Here is a 13,301-nt window from a genome sequence, read left to right on the forward strand (position 1 = left end):
ACTGCATGTGTAAATCACAGCGAACACGTCTTTGTGAAACATGGTGGTGGCAGCATCATGCTGTGGGGATGCTTTTCTTCAGCAGGGACAGGAGAAGGTAACCGGAGCTGATGTGAAGATACGTGATAATCCTGGAGGTAAAGCTGAGAGAGGTTGGAAAAGACTTGAAACCGAGGTGGAGGTTCAGCTTCCAGCAGGACAACGACCATGAACACGCAGCCAGGACTATAGAAGCGTGGTTTATATGAAAGTATATTCGTGAACGCGGCATCAGAACGGTCTGGTCCAAGTCCAGACAGAATTCAAATGGCAAATCTGTGGCAAGATTTAAAAAAACTGATACCTGCAGATCTTCTCCATCCAATCTGACGGTTTGGGACAATTTGGAAAGAATAAAAACAGAAAATGTCCATCTGTAGATTCCTGAAGCTGGCAGAAACCTACCTAAAACAAAAAAAGCAGCATTTGCAGCCAATACCTTTAGTTGTACAAAATGCACACCTCTCACTGACTAAACTCCCAGTAAAGTGCATTGAAGGTTTTGGTTGTAGCCTTGAGGTAAAAAAAAAATAAAATAAATTACTTCTATTACCATTGCAGGTTCTAGTTTCCATCAACACAGCAGTGCTGGAGCTGCAGGATCCCACACAGGAAACATACGCAAATCTGAACGTGTTACCAGGTCTCATGTTTTATCCGCCATTCTTCCACAGGACGACTTTGGCAGCGCGAGTCCAATCAGAGTGAAATTGAATCAGAAAGAGTTTGCTGGTCTGATGCGACGCAGGGAAGTATGCTGGACTCCAACCAGCAAAATCCAGCTCCGTGACACCAGAGTCAGCACCTCGTGACTCCGGTGTGGGCTCTGGACCGTACACGTTGCTGTGGCAACAAGGATGCACATTCCCCAAACACTAACCTGCTATGTCAAAGTGGTATTAACTGTCTCAAATAGGAAGACGCCTCGCTTCATGTGGTTTCTCTACCTGAGAGGAAAACATGCTTTTGTCTTCGTCGTTCTTCAACCTGACCCCCATCTATACAGAAATCATGCAAATGTGGAATTATTTGATAAGTTTTATTGTGAAAGGAGAGGTGGTTCATCACCTCCAAAGGATCAAAAGGTTTAAACAACAGACCCAAACAAGGTTTTTTCTTATTGAATTACTTTACTTTTGTTCATTCAAACATCGTGTTCTTCTGTCGTATTCATTTACAAGAACCGGTTTAATCAGGAAAAAGCAGAAACTTGTGTTACTTCTTACAACAAATGTGATTGTGAAAAACAAACATACACACTCCTATCATCAAAAAAGCCTAAACATCCTCCGTATCAGTAGCTGAACCAGGCGGGTCTCTTCCTGGACCGCTCCACTATCCTCTTCCCTCTGTCCTGCTCGCTCTGCGTTTCCCCCTCATACAGGACGACGGTCTCCACGGTGGGGGCCCTCAGGGGCCCGCCTTCCATTGCCTTGATCTGTCCACGAATCAGGGCCGTCTCCCTGCGGACCTTTTCGTAACAGAAGCCACACAGGATGTGGTTCTGCTTCAAATGGCCGCACTCTGGACACGGCTCAATGTTGCTCTGGTTGGGCAGACGGGAAAAAGCAGAGGGAGTTAATAGGAGGTACCATTGGTAGTACGACATGGTTGACTTTTTGGGCCCTCACATCTCTTTAGAACCAATGTGAACTGACAACAATGAAGTTCATTATCAAATATTTGTCGCTTTACAATATTTGAGGCTTTTTAAAAGCAGTAAGTAGGACGGCGTGAAACCCTTCTACATTTTTACTAACACAGGACAGGTCTATGTGTTCTATTTCTGGTCTGATTCTCTTACTGGCTTCCATGTTTCCAGGCTGCTGCTCTTTTGCCAAAATAAAATACCAAATGCTGCACTCTGTGTTGGGAACTCTCACGATTGGCTGAGGAACCAGGAAGTAAACACGGGCTACATTCTGAACCGAAGTAGAAACCTCTTGGTTTGAAAGGAGAAAAAAAAAACAGCCGTAAGACATTGTTGATGGAGAGGACTGATTATTTATGGGGAATAATAATTCCATCCCAGGTGACAAATGAGAATGATTTAGGTTGACTTCACAGAAAATATCTTACTTATAGCTCCTTTAATTTTAAGGATTTACTATTTGGACACCAAAGAGATTATTTTCCCTAAATGTATTTTTTCTGTAGCATACATCTGTAAGTTTTTCTTTCTTTTAGGTTTTAACTACCAGGATCTCTGAACTCTTGACACACATTTTTTATATAATTAAAAGCGGGTGTACTTAACCATGAAAAAAAATAGTTAAATTACAATAATTTTCCTTTCTGCTTTTCTTAGCTTGTTATTTTGTCCTTTTTTTAAACCACAACCCTGATGTTGCTGCAGAAACTCAGAGAAAGATGTTTATAGAAAAAAAAAACTTCTGAACAAGGCTCCGCTCCCTGTTGCCTAAAATTGGGTTCCTACTTCCTCGCCTCAGTGTTGTTTTTGCTGTGTGTCTCCATTTATACAACTGTGGCCAAATGTTTTGAGATGGAAAGAAATCAGTTTTTTTTTTTTTTTTCCAACAAATTTTACTGCTTTAGTTTACATGGTGGCAATTTGGCTTGATTCTAATTTGAGACGAAAATTGATCAGACAACATGTGAGTTGTGGCAAAGTTAATGAATGTGGATGGAAATGAACTTAATCACCAAAACCTCCTTTGCACCGCTTCAGCCCTGCCAAAAGGGACTTGCAAGCACCATTTCATTTCTCCGACGATTAACTCAGGAGAAAGCTCTCATGAACGAATGCTTTAAAACGGAGCGTTGCATGAGTTCGTTCTTCTTTTGTCAGCCACGGCGGCCTCCAAGAAAACGTGTTTTCATCATTGCAATGGTGTTACTGTCCAAGGAACACATAAAAGGCAGATTGGTATTCTGCAGGAAGAACAAGGATTTGACTGTAGAAGATTTTTTTTCTGTTTGGAGCATGTGGGAACAAGACTGTCCAGAGAAGATAAAGTCAACACCACCCTGAGTCCTGTGTCTTCCTGACACAGAACCATCCTGACGTAATTCCTGCGCTGGGTGACCTCAGGTCCAATGCTCCGGGCTCACTCACGATTTTACCAAAAACCGCTGGCATTAACAAATGGGATCAAAACATCCTTGAAGAACAACTTTGCCCGATGATCGAGGAGAAATTGAATACCACTTAGCAAGGTGGAACAACATACCACAAGGCAGGCCAATGTTTGGGGGTCCAAACATTGAAATGCTGGCTCCACTGAAAGGAAACCTCAAAAATCTTAATCCCATTAAGAACCTTTAGACGTTGTTTAGACTCTTGGTGCATTTAACGCTGAAGCAGTAAAATGTGTCAGTTTCTGTCGATTGAAAACCCTTTGGCTGTACATAAGAGTTACACGCCACAAACCTTCATCACACTTGTTACAGTCGCTGCTAAACCTACCTTGGCTTTGATTAGTTTTCTTTCATCCCTCCTCCTGGTCCTGTTGACCTCTATGGTGCGTCTCTTCTTGGGGGCCGCCATCCACAGGATGCTGTCCAGGAGGCCCGAGGTCTGCTCGGGGCTCTGCTCCTCATCGTCACCCTGCAGGGGCTCCTGGTCGATCCGGGGCAGGAGGCTGGGGCCGTTCACTGCCACACATGGACCTGTAGGCGGACACATTCACGTGTTTTTACGCCGAGACAGACATTAAGCGGCTTACAGCATGGAGGAGCAGCAGAGAGAGAAGGCTCTCGCCCAGCCTTGTTCTTATAACATGAAAAACAGTTCGGTTGGTGTGTCAGGTTGTGTTAGCCCGCTTTGTCGCTCCGCCTGAAACTCACCCAGCTGGGTTTCCGGTCCGGTTATCTGGAGAAGTCTGCTTTCAATGCGCAGCAGGGAACACCGGAGGCTGTGCACCAAGGCAGATAAATTCATCATTTTAGCTCAGCACGTTTCTCCTTCTTCTGACATGACAAACAACTCACGGTCACCGGGCCTCGTTCTTCTTCTCAGCAGACGGAAGGCGACGCGATGCGTGACTGCCATCTACCGGCGACACGCCTGAACTGCATTTATCCACAGCGGTTTCTGTATGGCCCTTTTTCATCCGTATTATCAATAAACAGAACTGCTTTTAAAATGTCTTATTAGATTAAAGAAATATGATTTGGTATTCTTAACTCATCAGACCTTCCTCAGGAAAAAAACATAGTCTGCCTTTCCTAGGTGTCATCTTCTTATTTTGGCTTTTCCCCATTCAGAGGTCTCCTGTCTCCATTTAACCTTGTCTTCTACATATTCCTCTCTCACACCAACTACCTTCATTTCCTCTTTCACTCTATTAGCTTCTCAAAAAGTCTAGTTGCAACATTTAAAGATTGCTCAGAGGCTGGTCACAACTTTCACTTTGTGAAACGCCTTCATTATTGCCAATAGAATTTTATTCCCTATCTAATAATTTAATAATGTCTAAAAGTTTGGTTAAATATGCAGAACAAAATTTAAATACAAAATTAGGTAAATAATTCATATAATCTAATTGCTGTTTGTTTATCCCACTATCTTCTCATAATGTTTTTAAAATTATTTTTATGACTGCTGGTGTAGATGGATAACACCTAAATATATATAGTTCACCTTGTTGTCAGTTAAATGTTTTTTGTTGTTGTTGTCAAAACATCAACATTACAGAATAAATGCATTTTTACAATTGTTATCAATTCAATTCAAACTACTCCTAGTTCATCTCAGCACAAACGTGTGTCTGATATATAATTTCTAAAATAAGGAAAGTGCTGTTGTTTTTATAGCTTTTCGTTTCTATCTCCTCCCAAAACATGGGTGAGTTGTTCTTGATGTATTCCTTCATCACTCTTTTTTTTCTTGATGTATTCCTTCATCACTCTTTTTTTGTGAACATATAGCTCAACCATCCATAAAATCATCATTAAATTGTAATGAAACACACCAACAAAGTAATTAAACCTCATGGAAATTATACAACTACTGCATTTGACGTGACACGTGTTATTAGATGCTTATTTGCTTATTTATTATTGAGTTATTAAAGGAGTATTTCTAAATATTTTCCATAATGTAATGACATTAATTCACATGTAATTCGTGTAGTGTTTCAACAGAGGGCGCTACAAATCTGAAAGTAGATTGGCAGTTTCCTCTTCAGCGTTCCAGAAAGAGAAGAAGAAGATCAAGATGGCGGAGCGTGGCTACAGTTTCTCCCTCACCACATTTAGGTAAACTTTGTGAAAATAGCGACGGAAACGAAATGAAAGAGCTGAACAATTCGAAGTGAGAAGGTTTTGTTTAGCAGCAGCTTGACTTGGAGTCTGCGCCGTGAGCCGCTAAGATCCTGAGAGGCGGTTCGGCTGCGGCTGCAGTTGGTGCACTGTCATTGTCGTCCATTGAATCGGCTGCTAGCTTAGTGGCTAACTAGCGTTTTAACTTTCGAGATACATTTGAGTTAAGCTTCATCGGTCGAAAAACGAAGAATTATCAACTAAACAGTTAGTGGTTGTTAAGGGTTTAGCGTTGCTGTTTTTGAAATGCTAGCTTTAGCTGGCGTTAACAAATTAGTCAGATCCAGAGTTTACTTTCAGTTTCGTCTTCAGATAGTTTATCCTTTAATTCTTGGTTCCACGGCCAGGTGATAGTTTTGTTTGCTCGTAAATGATCTTAACCCTCCTGATAACCCAGCGTGCTGTTTGTGCTCCTGCAGCCCCTCGGGGAAACTGGTCCAGATTGAATATGCGCTGGCAGCTGTCGCAGCAGGAGCTCCTTCAGTCGGCATCAAAGGTAGGAGTCCTGGAAGTCTGCTCATCTGGTGTCCTCTCTTTCAGCCTGAAGGGGAGTCACTGCTTCCCTCCTGTGTAAACACATACATATTGGGTTAAAGGATTTGAGTTGACTCAAAGCTTCTTGGGGATACTGTGTTACTCTGTATTTTGGTCACACCGGTTGTCTCATTGCAGCTACTAATGGAGTGGTCCTGGCTACGGAGAAGAAGCAGAAGTCCATTCTGTATGACGAACAGAGCGTCCACAAAGTGGAACCCATTACCAAACACATAGGCATGGTCTACAGCGGCATGGGACCCGACTACAGGTGGGCGGACTTTGTGCAGAAACTTCAATATGGATCAGAGAAAAAAAGGGACTACAATTAAAAAAATAAAAAATAAAAAATAAAAAAAAATACATTTCACGCTAGGGCTGAACGATTTTGGAAAATAATCTAATTGCGATTTTTTTTCTTAATATTGCGATTTAATGCGCTTCCCCCCCCCCACCCCAGTTTAATTTATCATGTCTTTTTAAACATATACAAACAACAAATCAATTTGTTTCCTCGCTGTGCAGATTAGTTGCTAAAACACCCACAGCATCTAAACTCAGAGCAGAAATTATTGCGTTCTGTCTACAATATATTTCAACCAAAATTGCAATTTTGACTTTTCTCTGCATTAACCACAAGCAACCAAACTGTTCTCTAAATAAAGATGTTTGTAAACAAGGACTATTTAAAACAAGAACTTTTAATGTTTCTATTAATCAGAATATTGTTCATTAGAACAGCTTTTAGTTGATTTGGACATCAAACCTTGTTGAACATAAAGTGCGAACAACAAACAGGTCTATGTAGTAAACTGATTGACCTGTACTTAATGCTATGTATGATTATATAAACTCTAAAACAAGTAATACAATTAGATTATCTCACTGCTGCAACTGTCTTCCCTTCCATGTGGAGGCAAACCCACTTTAAACATGTTACCGACACCTAATGGACGTGTCTAATTCACTAATTGTTACATAGCCAAAAATTGCAGACTCTGCGTTTTGGAAATTGCGTTTTTTTAAATCGCGATTATATTGAAAATGCCATTAATTGTTCAGCCCTATTTCACGCCCGTTATTAAATGCAGACTTTGCATGCGTTGCCATGCTTTTTATAACAGCACGCTATCTAAATATTTCTGTAGTCCCTTTCATTGTATTTTTACTCTTTTGCGATAGTTCGGACTAACGTGTTTCTCATCACGACAGGGTTTTGGTGCGGCGAGCCCGGAAGCTGGCGCAACAGTACTACCTGGTGTATCAGGAGCCTATTCCTACGGGCCAGCTCGTCCAGAGGGTGGCCTCCGTCATGCAGGAGTACACACAGTCTGGGTAAGTTTGCACGAGCACTCGCTATACATACGTTAGCAGTACATTTATCATTTTCTGTTTAGCAGTAAGTGTTAGGAATGTTCTGATTAGGATTTTTACATCCCCCATTACCAGTCTACCAGGTGTAAGGATATGATTTAAGGCTGAAACCTAATTGAAGGCAGTGCTTGTAAGCTCAAATAATGTGCATTAAAATAGCATGCTACATTTTATCTGTATCGCATGGTTTATATCAATATTGTGACTGTGACCATACTTGGATCACTCCCCAGTCATGTAACTGACACTAGTTGCTGTTGTCATTTTTTATTTGTTTTAAACTGAAGCTTCTTCAGGTGGACCATAGTGCATTGTGAAAGCTGCTGCAATGTTTCAACTACGCTTTGCCTGAAAGGAAGATAGCTTTTTTTCTGTTTCTGCAAGTGAATCTGATTCGGCATACACCACTATAGTCTTCAATAAACTTACATATTGCTCCTGCGGACAATGTTTTAAATTTTCTTTTTATTTGTATAGCACTTTGTTGAGGTGCCAAGCTGACATTGCCATGTTTACTCTGTTTTTATTTGACTCATTGATTATTCAGCTCATGAAACAATTTCAGTGTGGTTCCATGTAACTTTTCTTTTCTGCATCTTAAATGTCATATTTTAAGCATTTTAAAGTTTAATGAGAGTTTCAGCTGGAGGGCGGTCTGAGCACAGAACAGATCACATTTCACACACCGTCTCTTTCATTCTGAATGTCATTATAAAGCATGAAATCCACACTGGTTAGATCATCAACGAATGTGCAGGACATAAAATAAAGTCTGAAGTTTAATTTAAATTCTGAAAATACTACTTTAATCTGTTCGTTTTTTTATGTATATGTATAATGTGTTTTTTTTTTTTTTTTCCCCTCCAGTGGAGTGCGTCCCTTTGGTGTGTCTTTGCTGATAGCTGGTTGGGATGAAGATCACCCCTACTTGTTCCAGTCAGATCCTTCTGTATGTTGATGTATTTCACTTTTTTATATATAGAGGTGCTAGTCTTCTAACAGTAATATGTTTTAAAAAAGTTAGATGACTGATTCTACATCTACTACTGATTCTACTGATAACTATATCTGTTATACACATAGCAGGTCCCTAACTTTCAGTGTTAATTCTGGTTTTGTCGTACAGGGAGCGTATTTTGCATGGAAAGCCACAGCCATGGGAAAGAACTACGTCAATGGAAAAACATTCCTTGAAAAAAGGTACAAGTTGAGAGTTGTATAAATGTCTTGTATCATCAAAGTGATATTGAATACATTATCTGCGGAGATCCATTTTGAATTCATGGGAGAAACTTATTTTGTGTTGATTAAAATTCAGTGGCCACCGATCTTTGTTTTTCTTTCCTATCAAAAACTGTATTTTTAGGGATTGTTTAAGTCATGGATCAATTGCATGTTAAATTGTAGTAAACTCTTTTAAACGTCTGAATCCCGGAATACAGTTTAAAAATACTAATTTTGATAATGGCTGACAGTATGCGCTCATTTAACTTACATATTGGTTTTCTCTCTTTAGGTATAACAATGACCTGGAGTTAGAAGATGCCATTCACACCGCCATCCTTACATTGAAGGTAGATCCGTTTTGATTAGCGAGGCTTAAAGTGTTAAGATAATCTGTCACTTTCTCTCCTTTCAAATCCATTCTTAACGCTGGTCTGTCTTTGTGTTTCAGGAGAGTTTTGAGGGTCAGATGACAGAGGAGAACATCGAGGTGGGAATCTGTAACGAGGCTGGTTTCAAAAGACTCACCCCAGCAGAGGTGAAAGACTACCTGGCAGCCATCGCGTGAACACAGCCTCCCTGATGGGCCGCCGGCCGCATTTCAAAACATTTAGCAGCACAGTAGCCAGTAGGCACAAGGAACAAAAGAGTATGCCCACAATACCATCACCGTAATGAAGACATAGACACCCTGATGACCAATATTACTCAGTCTCTACACAAATGTGTTTATACTCAACGAGATAAAGTAAATTAGCCTTACCTTAAGACATACTCTATGAATGTCACATGTGACAATTGGCTGCTGTGCAAACTAAAGGGTTTTGGGCTCTGACAGAAATCTCAGGTCTTCCATTGAATCTTCATTTTCTTATTGCCCATTACTTAGCAAAGGCACTGTGCTGAGTTCGAAGATACTATTCCCTTTTGCATAATACATTTAGATAAAAACATTTGAATAGCAATCAGACTTATTACAGGTTATGATAAATCCTTTCCTTAATATCTAACAAGACATTTGTTTTTACATCTTTGCTCTTTGTATTATTGATTTTGGTCAAAACATAAGCAGGGATGGATGATTCAATGGCTAGCCTTGATATTTTACTGTCAAGATGTGGTTGCTGTACAACAGTTTTTCATTGTGTACTCCTTTTTTTTCCAGACCTGATACAGTTCTTAAATTTGTATTTCATCCACTGTTATGTCACTTATTCAAATAAAGAATGGTGAACTGTTTATGACTCCTTGTTTCCGTTTAATATTTTATTTTGAAAATCTATTTTTAAATGAGTATTGCAGTAGGGCTGTTTGTAAATGAGCGCGCGCAAACATCTAGTGGAGCACCTTGCCATATAATTTATGTATCCCTCCGCTTGTTTCTATTTTTTTTTATCCTATTCCAAGTATTTGTTACACGTTTTTCACCAGTAGCAACAATGGCCATTGAAGCGTGCAACATCTGCGATATTTTAAAATTACTTGTAGCTTTTTTATTGGTTTAGTGTAGAAATTCGGTCGGATCTATTTCTGTCAGCGGACGATTACAGCTGCTGTCCCTGTAACGCCCTGATGACGTTTATGGCGCCAGAAATCAAGGGTTTAGAGAGGAGGGAGCGCGCGGTAGCTGGGGAAGACGGCGCCTTATTTGTGTTATGTCGGCTGTAGCGTGAACACAAGAAATATTGCTCGGCTTTTTAAATCATTTGTGGTTGTAATAAAGTCAAGATGGTGGTCCTACGCAGCAACAGCGGTGGTGTCGGAGCTGAACCGGAGAGGAGGTCGCTGGACCTGGAAACGAGCTCCGACTTTCTGTCGCTGACTCCCACGTTGCAGAGGAAGTCCGCCCGGGTGACCCGCTCCTCTCGGACCCTGAATGACAGCTTCAGCAGCCCCGAAAACGCTTCCGTGAACGTAAGAGCATGCGACACCGGCACGCTTTAGCAGGATAAGCCGCCCTGCATGGCACTGGTCCGGGGCGCTGCTGTAGCTCTAGCGCCAAGCTAACTAGCTGAGCGCCTCTGCGGCTTCTCATCCTTCTCCTCCTGGCTCTGCATGTAGATCCTGTAGAAACTCTCTCTGTGCGATTGTTGATACGGGTGTAATAATTACTGAGTGCCGCCGTCAGATCATAGCCACATAGTGTCGTTAACCCGTTGTTTTCCGGCACTGGATGTGTCAGACCATCATAGTTTAACCACTTCCCTCATGTAGTCGCTTATTCAGTGTGAATGCCAGAAGCTAAGTTAGAAAGTGATCCCACCAAAGAGACTTGTTGCTCTTTGCATTAAGTGTAAACTTGTCTACTCTCATGATTCCTGGAAAAGTTTGGGATTTTGGTGTTTTACAGCACTGGGTAAATATGGAAAAACATTATAAGACAGTTTGTTTTTCCTGACTTTACACTCTGTCCCATGGTCTAAATATTCATCTATTCTTTAATGCATCTCTCATGTTTGTCTCTTTTATCTTTTTTTGTATATCCATTCATTCATTCTGCCATACTATATTTGGGTTAGGTGTTACACAGATGCAAAGGGCAGTTAGATGAAAATAAACATCGGTTGTTTATGTCAGCCCAGTTTTACTTAATGAACCGATACGATATGTTAAAAAATTCCGTTTATGGATATAGACAGACACGGCTGCCCAACATATACGATATATCGTACATCCCTTATATATGTGTGTGTGAGGTTATTCGCTCTCCCATCTGTCTGTAAAGTTGTAGGAATCAAAGAGTATCAAATTTATATTTAAAGGTTGGGGGACCCTAGCTATGTTAAATGTCTTAAACCGTGTGAATTGTTGGCTCAGATGTAAACCTAATCTCACTGTAACTGGATCAGGGTCACGTGGAGCTGAAGCAGGACGATGGAAGTGGTCTCACCCAGTCCCTCAGGAGCAGAAGACAAAGAGTCAAACTGGAAGTTTCTTTTGCTGACATGGAGCCCAGGAGCAGCTCTCCTGTGGATGAGGACAAAGCTGAAGGCTGCTGCACCAGGTAATGCACGACCACGAGCCTCAGCTGCTCTCCGCCTTTCTCAATACTGTGCACATTTGTGCGGTGCAAACAGAAAAAAAAACGACACGATAATCCCAATTTGGATATTGTATTTCCTCTCACCAGGAAGTCGTCCCGGCTGCAGAGAGAAGCAAAATCCTCAGGTGAAAAGCAGCGAGAAGGTGAAGCACGCGAGAGCAGAGGAACTCAACCAATGTGTGACTGCAGTCTGTGTTTAGGCTGACTAATGCTTCCTCCCAGATGTTTCAGATGAAGTGGAGGGATCGTCCACTTCCAAGAGGAGCCATTTTGAGCTGCAGAGCCGAGGGGTGGAGGAGGAAGAGGAAGAGGAGGAGGATCCATCGGTGCGAAGAAGCTCCAGAATCACAAGATATAAACTGGACTCCCGTAATCAGTCTGCGCTCTACGATCGCCTCATCACCAAGTGAGTTGCGCAACATTCAAGCCTTTTCTAGTGACTCAGTTTCACTATCTACCGAAGGATAACTTTACAGTGCCATGCAGGAGTATTCATTCTGTGTGACGCACTTACACAAAATGGCACACAAGTTTTAAATGGACAACAGAAGTATTTCTTATGTGTCTTCAAGCCCCTTTACTCTTGTCACTGCTAAATAAAAGCCATTGCATTGCTTCAGGAAAACCCAGGAACACGGCGCACACAACGGTAGACCAACCTGACATGGCCGCCCACCTAAACTGATAAGCCTGGGATAGAAAGCCTTAGTCAGAGAAGCAGCTGAGAGCCCCTCTAACTTTGGAGGAGCAGCAAAAAGCCACAGCTCAGCTGGGAGATTGAAATATTAGTTGTAGCAAAGCTCTTTCACATGGATGGATAGGAAACTGGTTGAAGCGCCAACATGAACGGGAGATTCAGTCCAGACAATCAGGAGAGTAGAGGCCACGAACTTCAACTTTAATTTAACTCTAAATCCTGACAATTGTACGTCACAGGTTGAGTTGCAAATTACTTGAAACACATGAATATATGTGCTACACATGGGTGCATGTGGTCTTTATTTAATCCACACCCCAATCCACCATGATGTGATGAATCTCAGCTTGTCTCTGAAAACAGTCTGGGTGGAAATAAGCAAAAAATTAGTTGTGGGTTCCACAAATTTGTATTTTTATTTTGTGGAAGATCGGCAAGAAGAGAGCCAAAAGAAATCTTTCCAGCATCTCGCCACAAGTCATGTAGGGGAGCACAGCAGATAAGGATGTTGCTCTAGAAACCAGAAGTGGACCTTTTTGGTTTACATGCAACATGTGGTGCACACCTATCTGAAAACACCCCATGCTGAAGCTCGGTGGTGGAAGTGTCATGCTGTGGAGTCGGGAAAGCTGGTCAGAGGTGATGCTAAATAAAGGCTAATAAATGGAGGGAAAACAGGAACTGGTTAGAAATGGCAAAATACCCGAGACTGTGGCGGCGGGTCACCTTCCAGCAGGAAAACAAACAAAACAAATCTGTTTTTTTTCCCCTCAGCACTGCAGAAGCAGTCCTCCAGAAGATGGACAACATGCAGAAAATGAGACGGCGGCTGAGAAGCAGAGACAGGGAAAATAACGAGGAGGTAACTAGATTCTTTTAAAGCTTAATCTGTCGGTTGTTAAAAGTTTTATTTGGATCCTAGTGAGTTTTGTTTTGTCCTTTTGTTCTGGTTTGTGTTTTTAAAACTGTCGTTTTCTTGGCAGCTTGGTGTCTACAGCTCGGGGAGACTGAGAAGGTCTCTGAGCACGACCACCAAGAGTAATAAAACTGAGGAGAAGAACCCAGGTGAGAGGCTTTGATTTTGGAAGAGCGGTTGGGGAAACGTCG

At 41.6% G+C, this 13,301-nt stretch overlaps 3 protein-coding genes across 7 annotated transcripts in view; 2 read left to right on the forward strand and 1 right to left on the reverse strand.

Moving 5' to 3' along the window:
• Positions 1-1,149: 1,149 nt before the first annotated feature.
• On the reverse strand, positions 1,150-4,027 carry mrpl32 (mitochondrial ribosomal protein L32). The gene is made up of 3 exons (XM_012854985.3): positions 3,847-4,027; positions 3,467-3,669; positions 1,150-1,585 (listed from the first exon to the last, which is right to left on the reverse strand). The coding sequence occupies exons 1-3, from the start codon at positions 3,941-3,943 to the stop codon at positions 1,334-1,336; spliced, it is 552 nt and encodes a 183-aa protein (XP_012710439.1). The 5' UTR covers positions 3,944-4,027; the 3' UTR covers positions 1,150-1,333.
• Positions 4,028-5,152: 1,125 nt separating this feature from the next.
• On the forward strand, positions 5,153-9,693 carry psma2 (proteasome 20S subunit alpha 2). The gene is made up of 8 exons (XM_012854984.3): positions 5,153-5,259; positions 5,742-5,818; positions 5,995-6,127; positions 7,069-7,191; positions 8,098-8,179; positions 8,357-8,430; positions 8,747-8,804; positions 8,906-9,693. The coding sequence occupies exons 1-8, from the start codon at positions 5,219-5,221 to the stop codon at positions 9,020-9,022; spliced, it is 705 nt and encodes a 234-aa protein (XP_012710438.1). The 5' UTR covers positions 5,153-5,218; the 3' UTR covers positions 9,023-9,693.
• Positions 9,694-10,023: 330 nt separating this feature from the next.
• The window catches only part of LOC105919623 (ATPase family AAA domain containing 2), a 38,927-nt gene continuing 35,649 nt past the window's right edge, over positions 10,024-13,301 (forward strand). For 2 of the 5 annotated variants that reach the window (XM_036129043.1, XM_036129044.1), the window contains exons 1-6: positions 10,024-10,368; positions 11,304-11,458; positions 11,585-11,640; positions 11,720-11,903; positions 12,969-13,056; positions 13,178-13,259. In XM_036129043.1, the coding sequence (XP_035984936.1) occupies positions 10,183-10,368; positions 11,304-11,458; positions 11,585-11,640; positions 11,720-11,903; positions 12,969-13,056; positions 13,178-13,259 (751 nt within the window). In that variant the 5' untranslated portion in view covers positions 10,024-10,182. The remainder of the gene's footprint in view (positions 10,369-11,303; positions 11,459-11,584; positions 11,641-11,719; positions 11,904-12,968; positions 13,057-13,177; positions 13,260-13,301) is intronic. The other 3 variants (XM_012854977.3, XM_012854979.3, XM_012854980.3) reach the window with 2 other exon arrangements.

This window comes from Fundulus heteroclitus, unplaced genomic scaffold (assembly GCF_011125445.2).
Source record: "Fundulus heteroclitus isolate FHET01 unplaced genomic scaffold, MU-UCD_Fhet_4.1 scaffold_132, whole genome shotgun sequence".
Lineage (NCBI taxonomy): Eukaryota > Metazoa > Chordata > Actinopteri > Cyprinodontiformes > Fundulidae > Fundulus > Fundulus heteroclitus.

What these genes read in the sequence shown, in the direction of transcription:
- mrpl32 (XM_012854985.3), bottom strand. Translation starts at nt 3,943, where the DNA reads ATGATGAATTTATCTGCCTTGGTGCACAGCCTCCGGTGTTCCCTGCTG. An exon ending in CGGACCGGAAACCCAGCTGG is followed by an intron (nt 3,670 to 3,846) that starts GTGAGTTTCAGG and finishes GTCCGCCTACAG; the next exon opens with GTCCATGTGTGGCAGTGAAC. An exon ending in GAAAACTAATCAAAGCCAAG is followed by an intron (nt 1,586 to 3,466) that starts GTAGGTTTAGCA and finishes CTGCCCAACCAG; the next exon opens with AGCAACATTGAGCCGTGTCC.
- psma2 (XM_012854984.3), top strand. Translation starts at nt 5,219, where the DNA reads ATGGCGGAGCGTGGCTACAGTTTCTCCCTCACCACATTTAG. An exon ending in TCCTTCAGTCGGCATCAAAG is followed by an intron (nt 5,819 to 5,994) that starts GTAGGAGTCCTG and finishes GTCTCATTGCAG; the next exon opens with CTACTAATGGAGTGGTCCTG. An exon ending in AAAACATTCCTTGAAAAAAG is followed by an intron (nt 8,431 to 8,746) that starts GTACAAGTTGAG and finishes TTCTCTCTTTAG; the next exon opens with GTATAACAATGACCTGGAGT.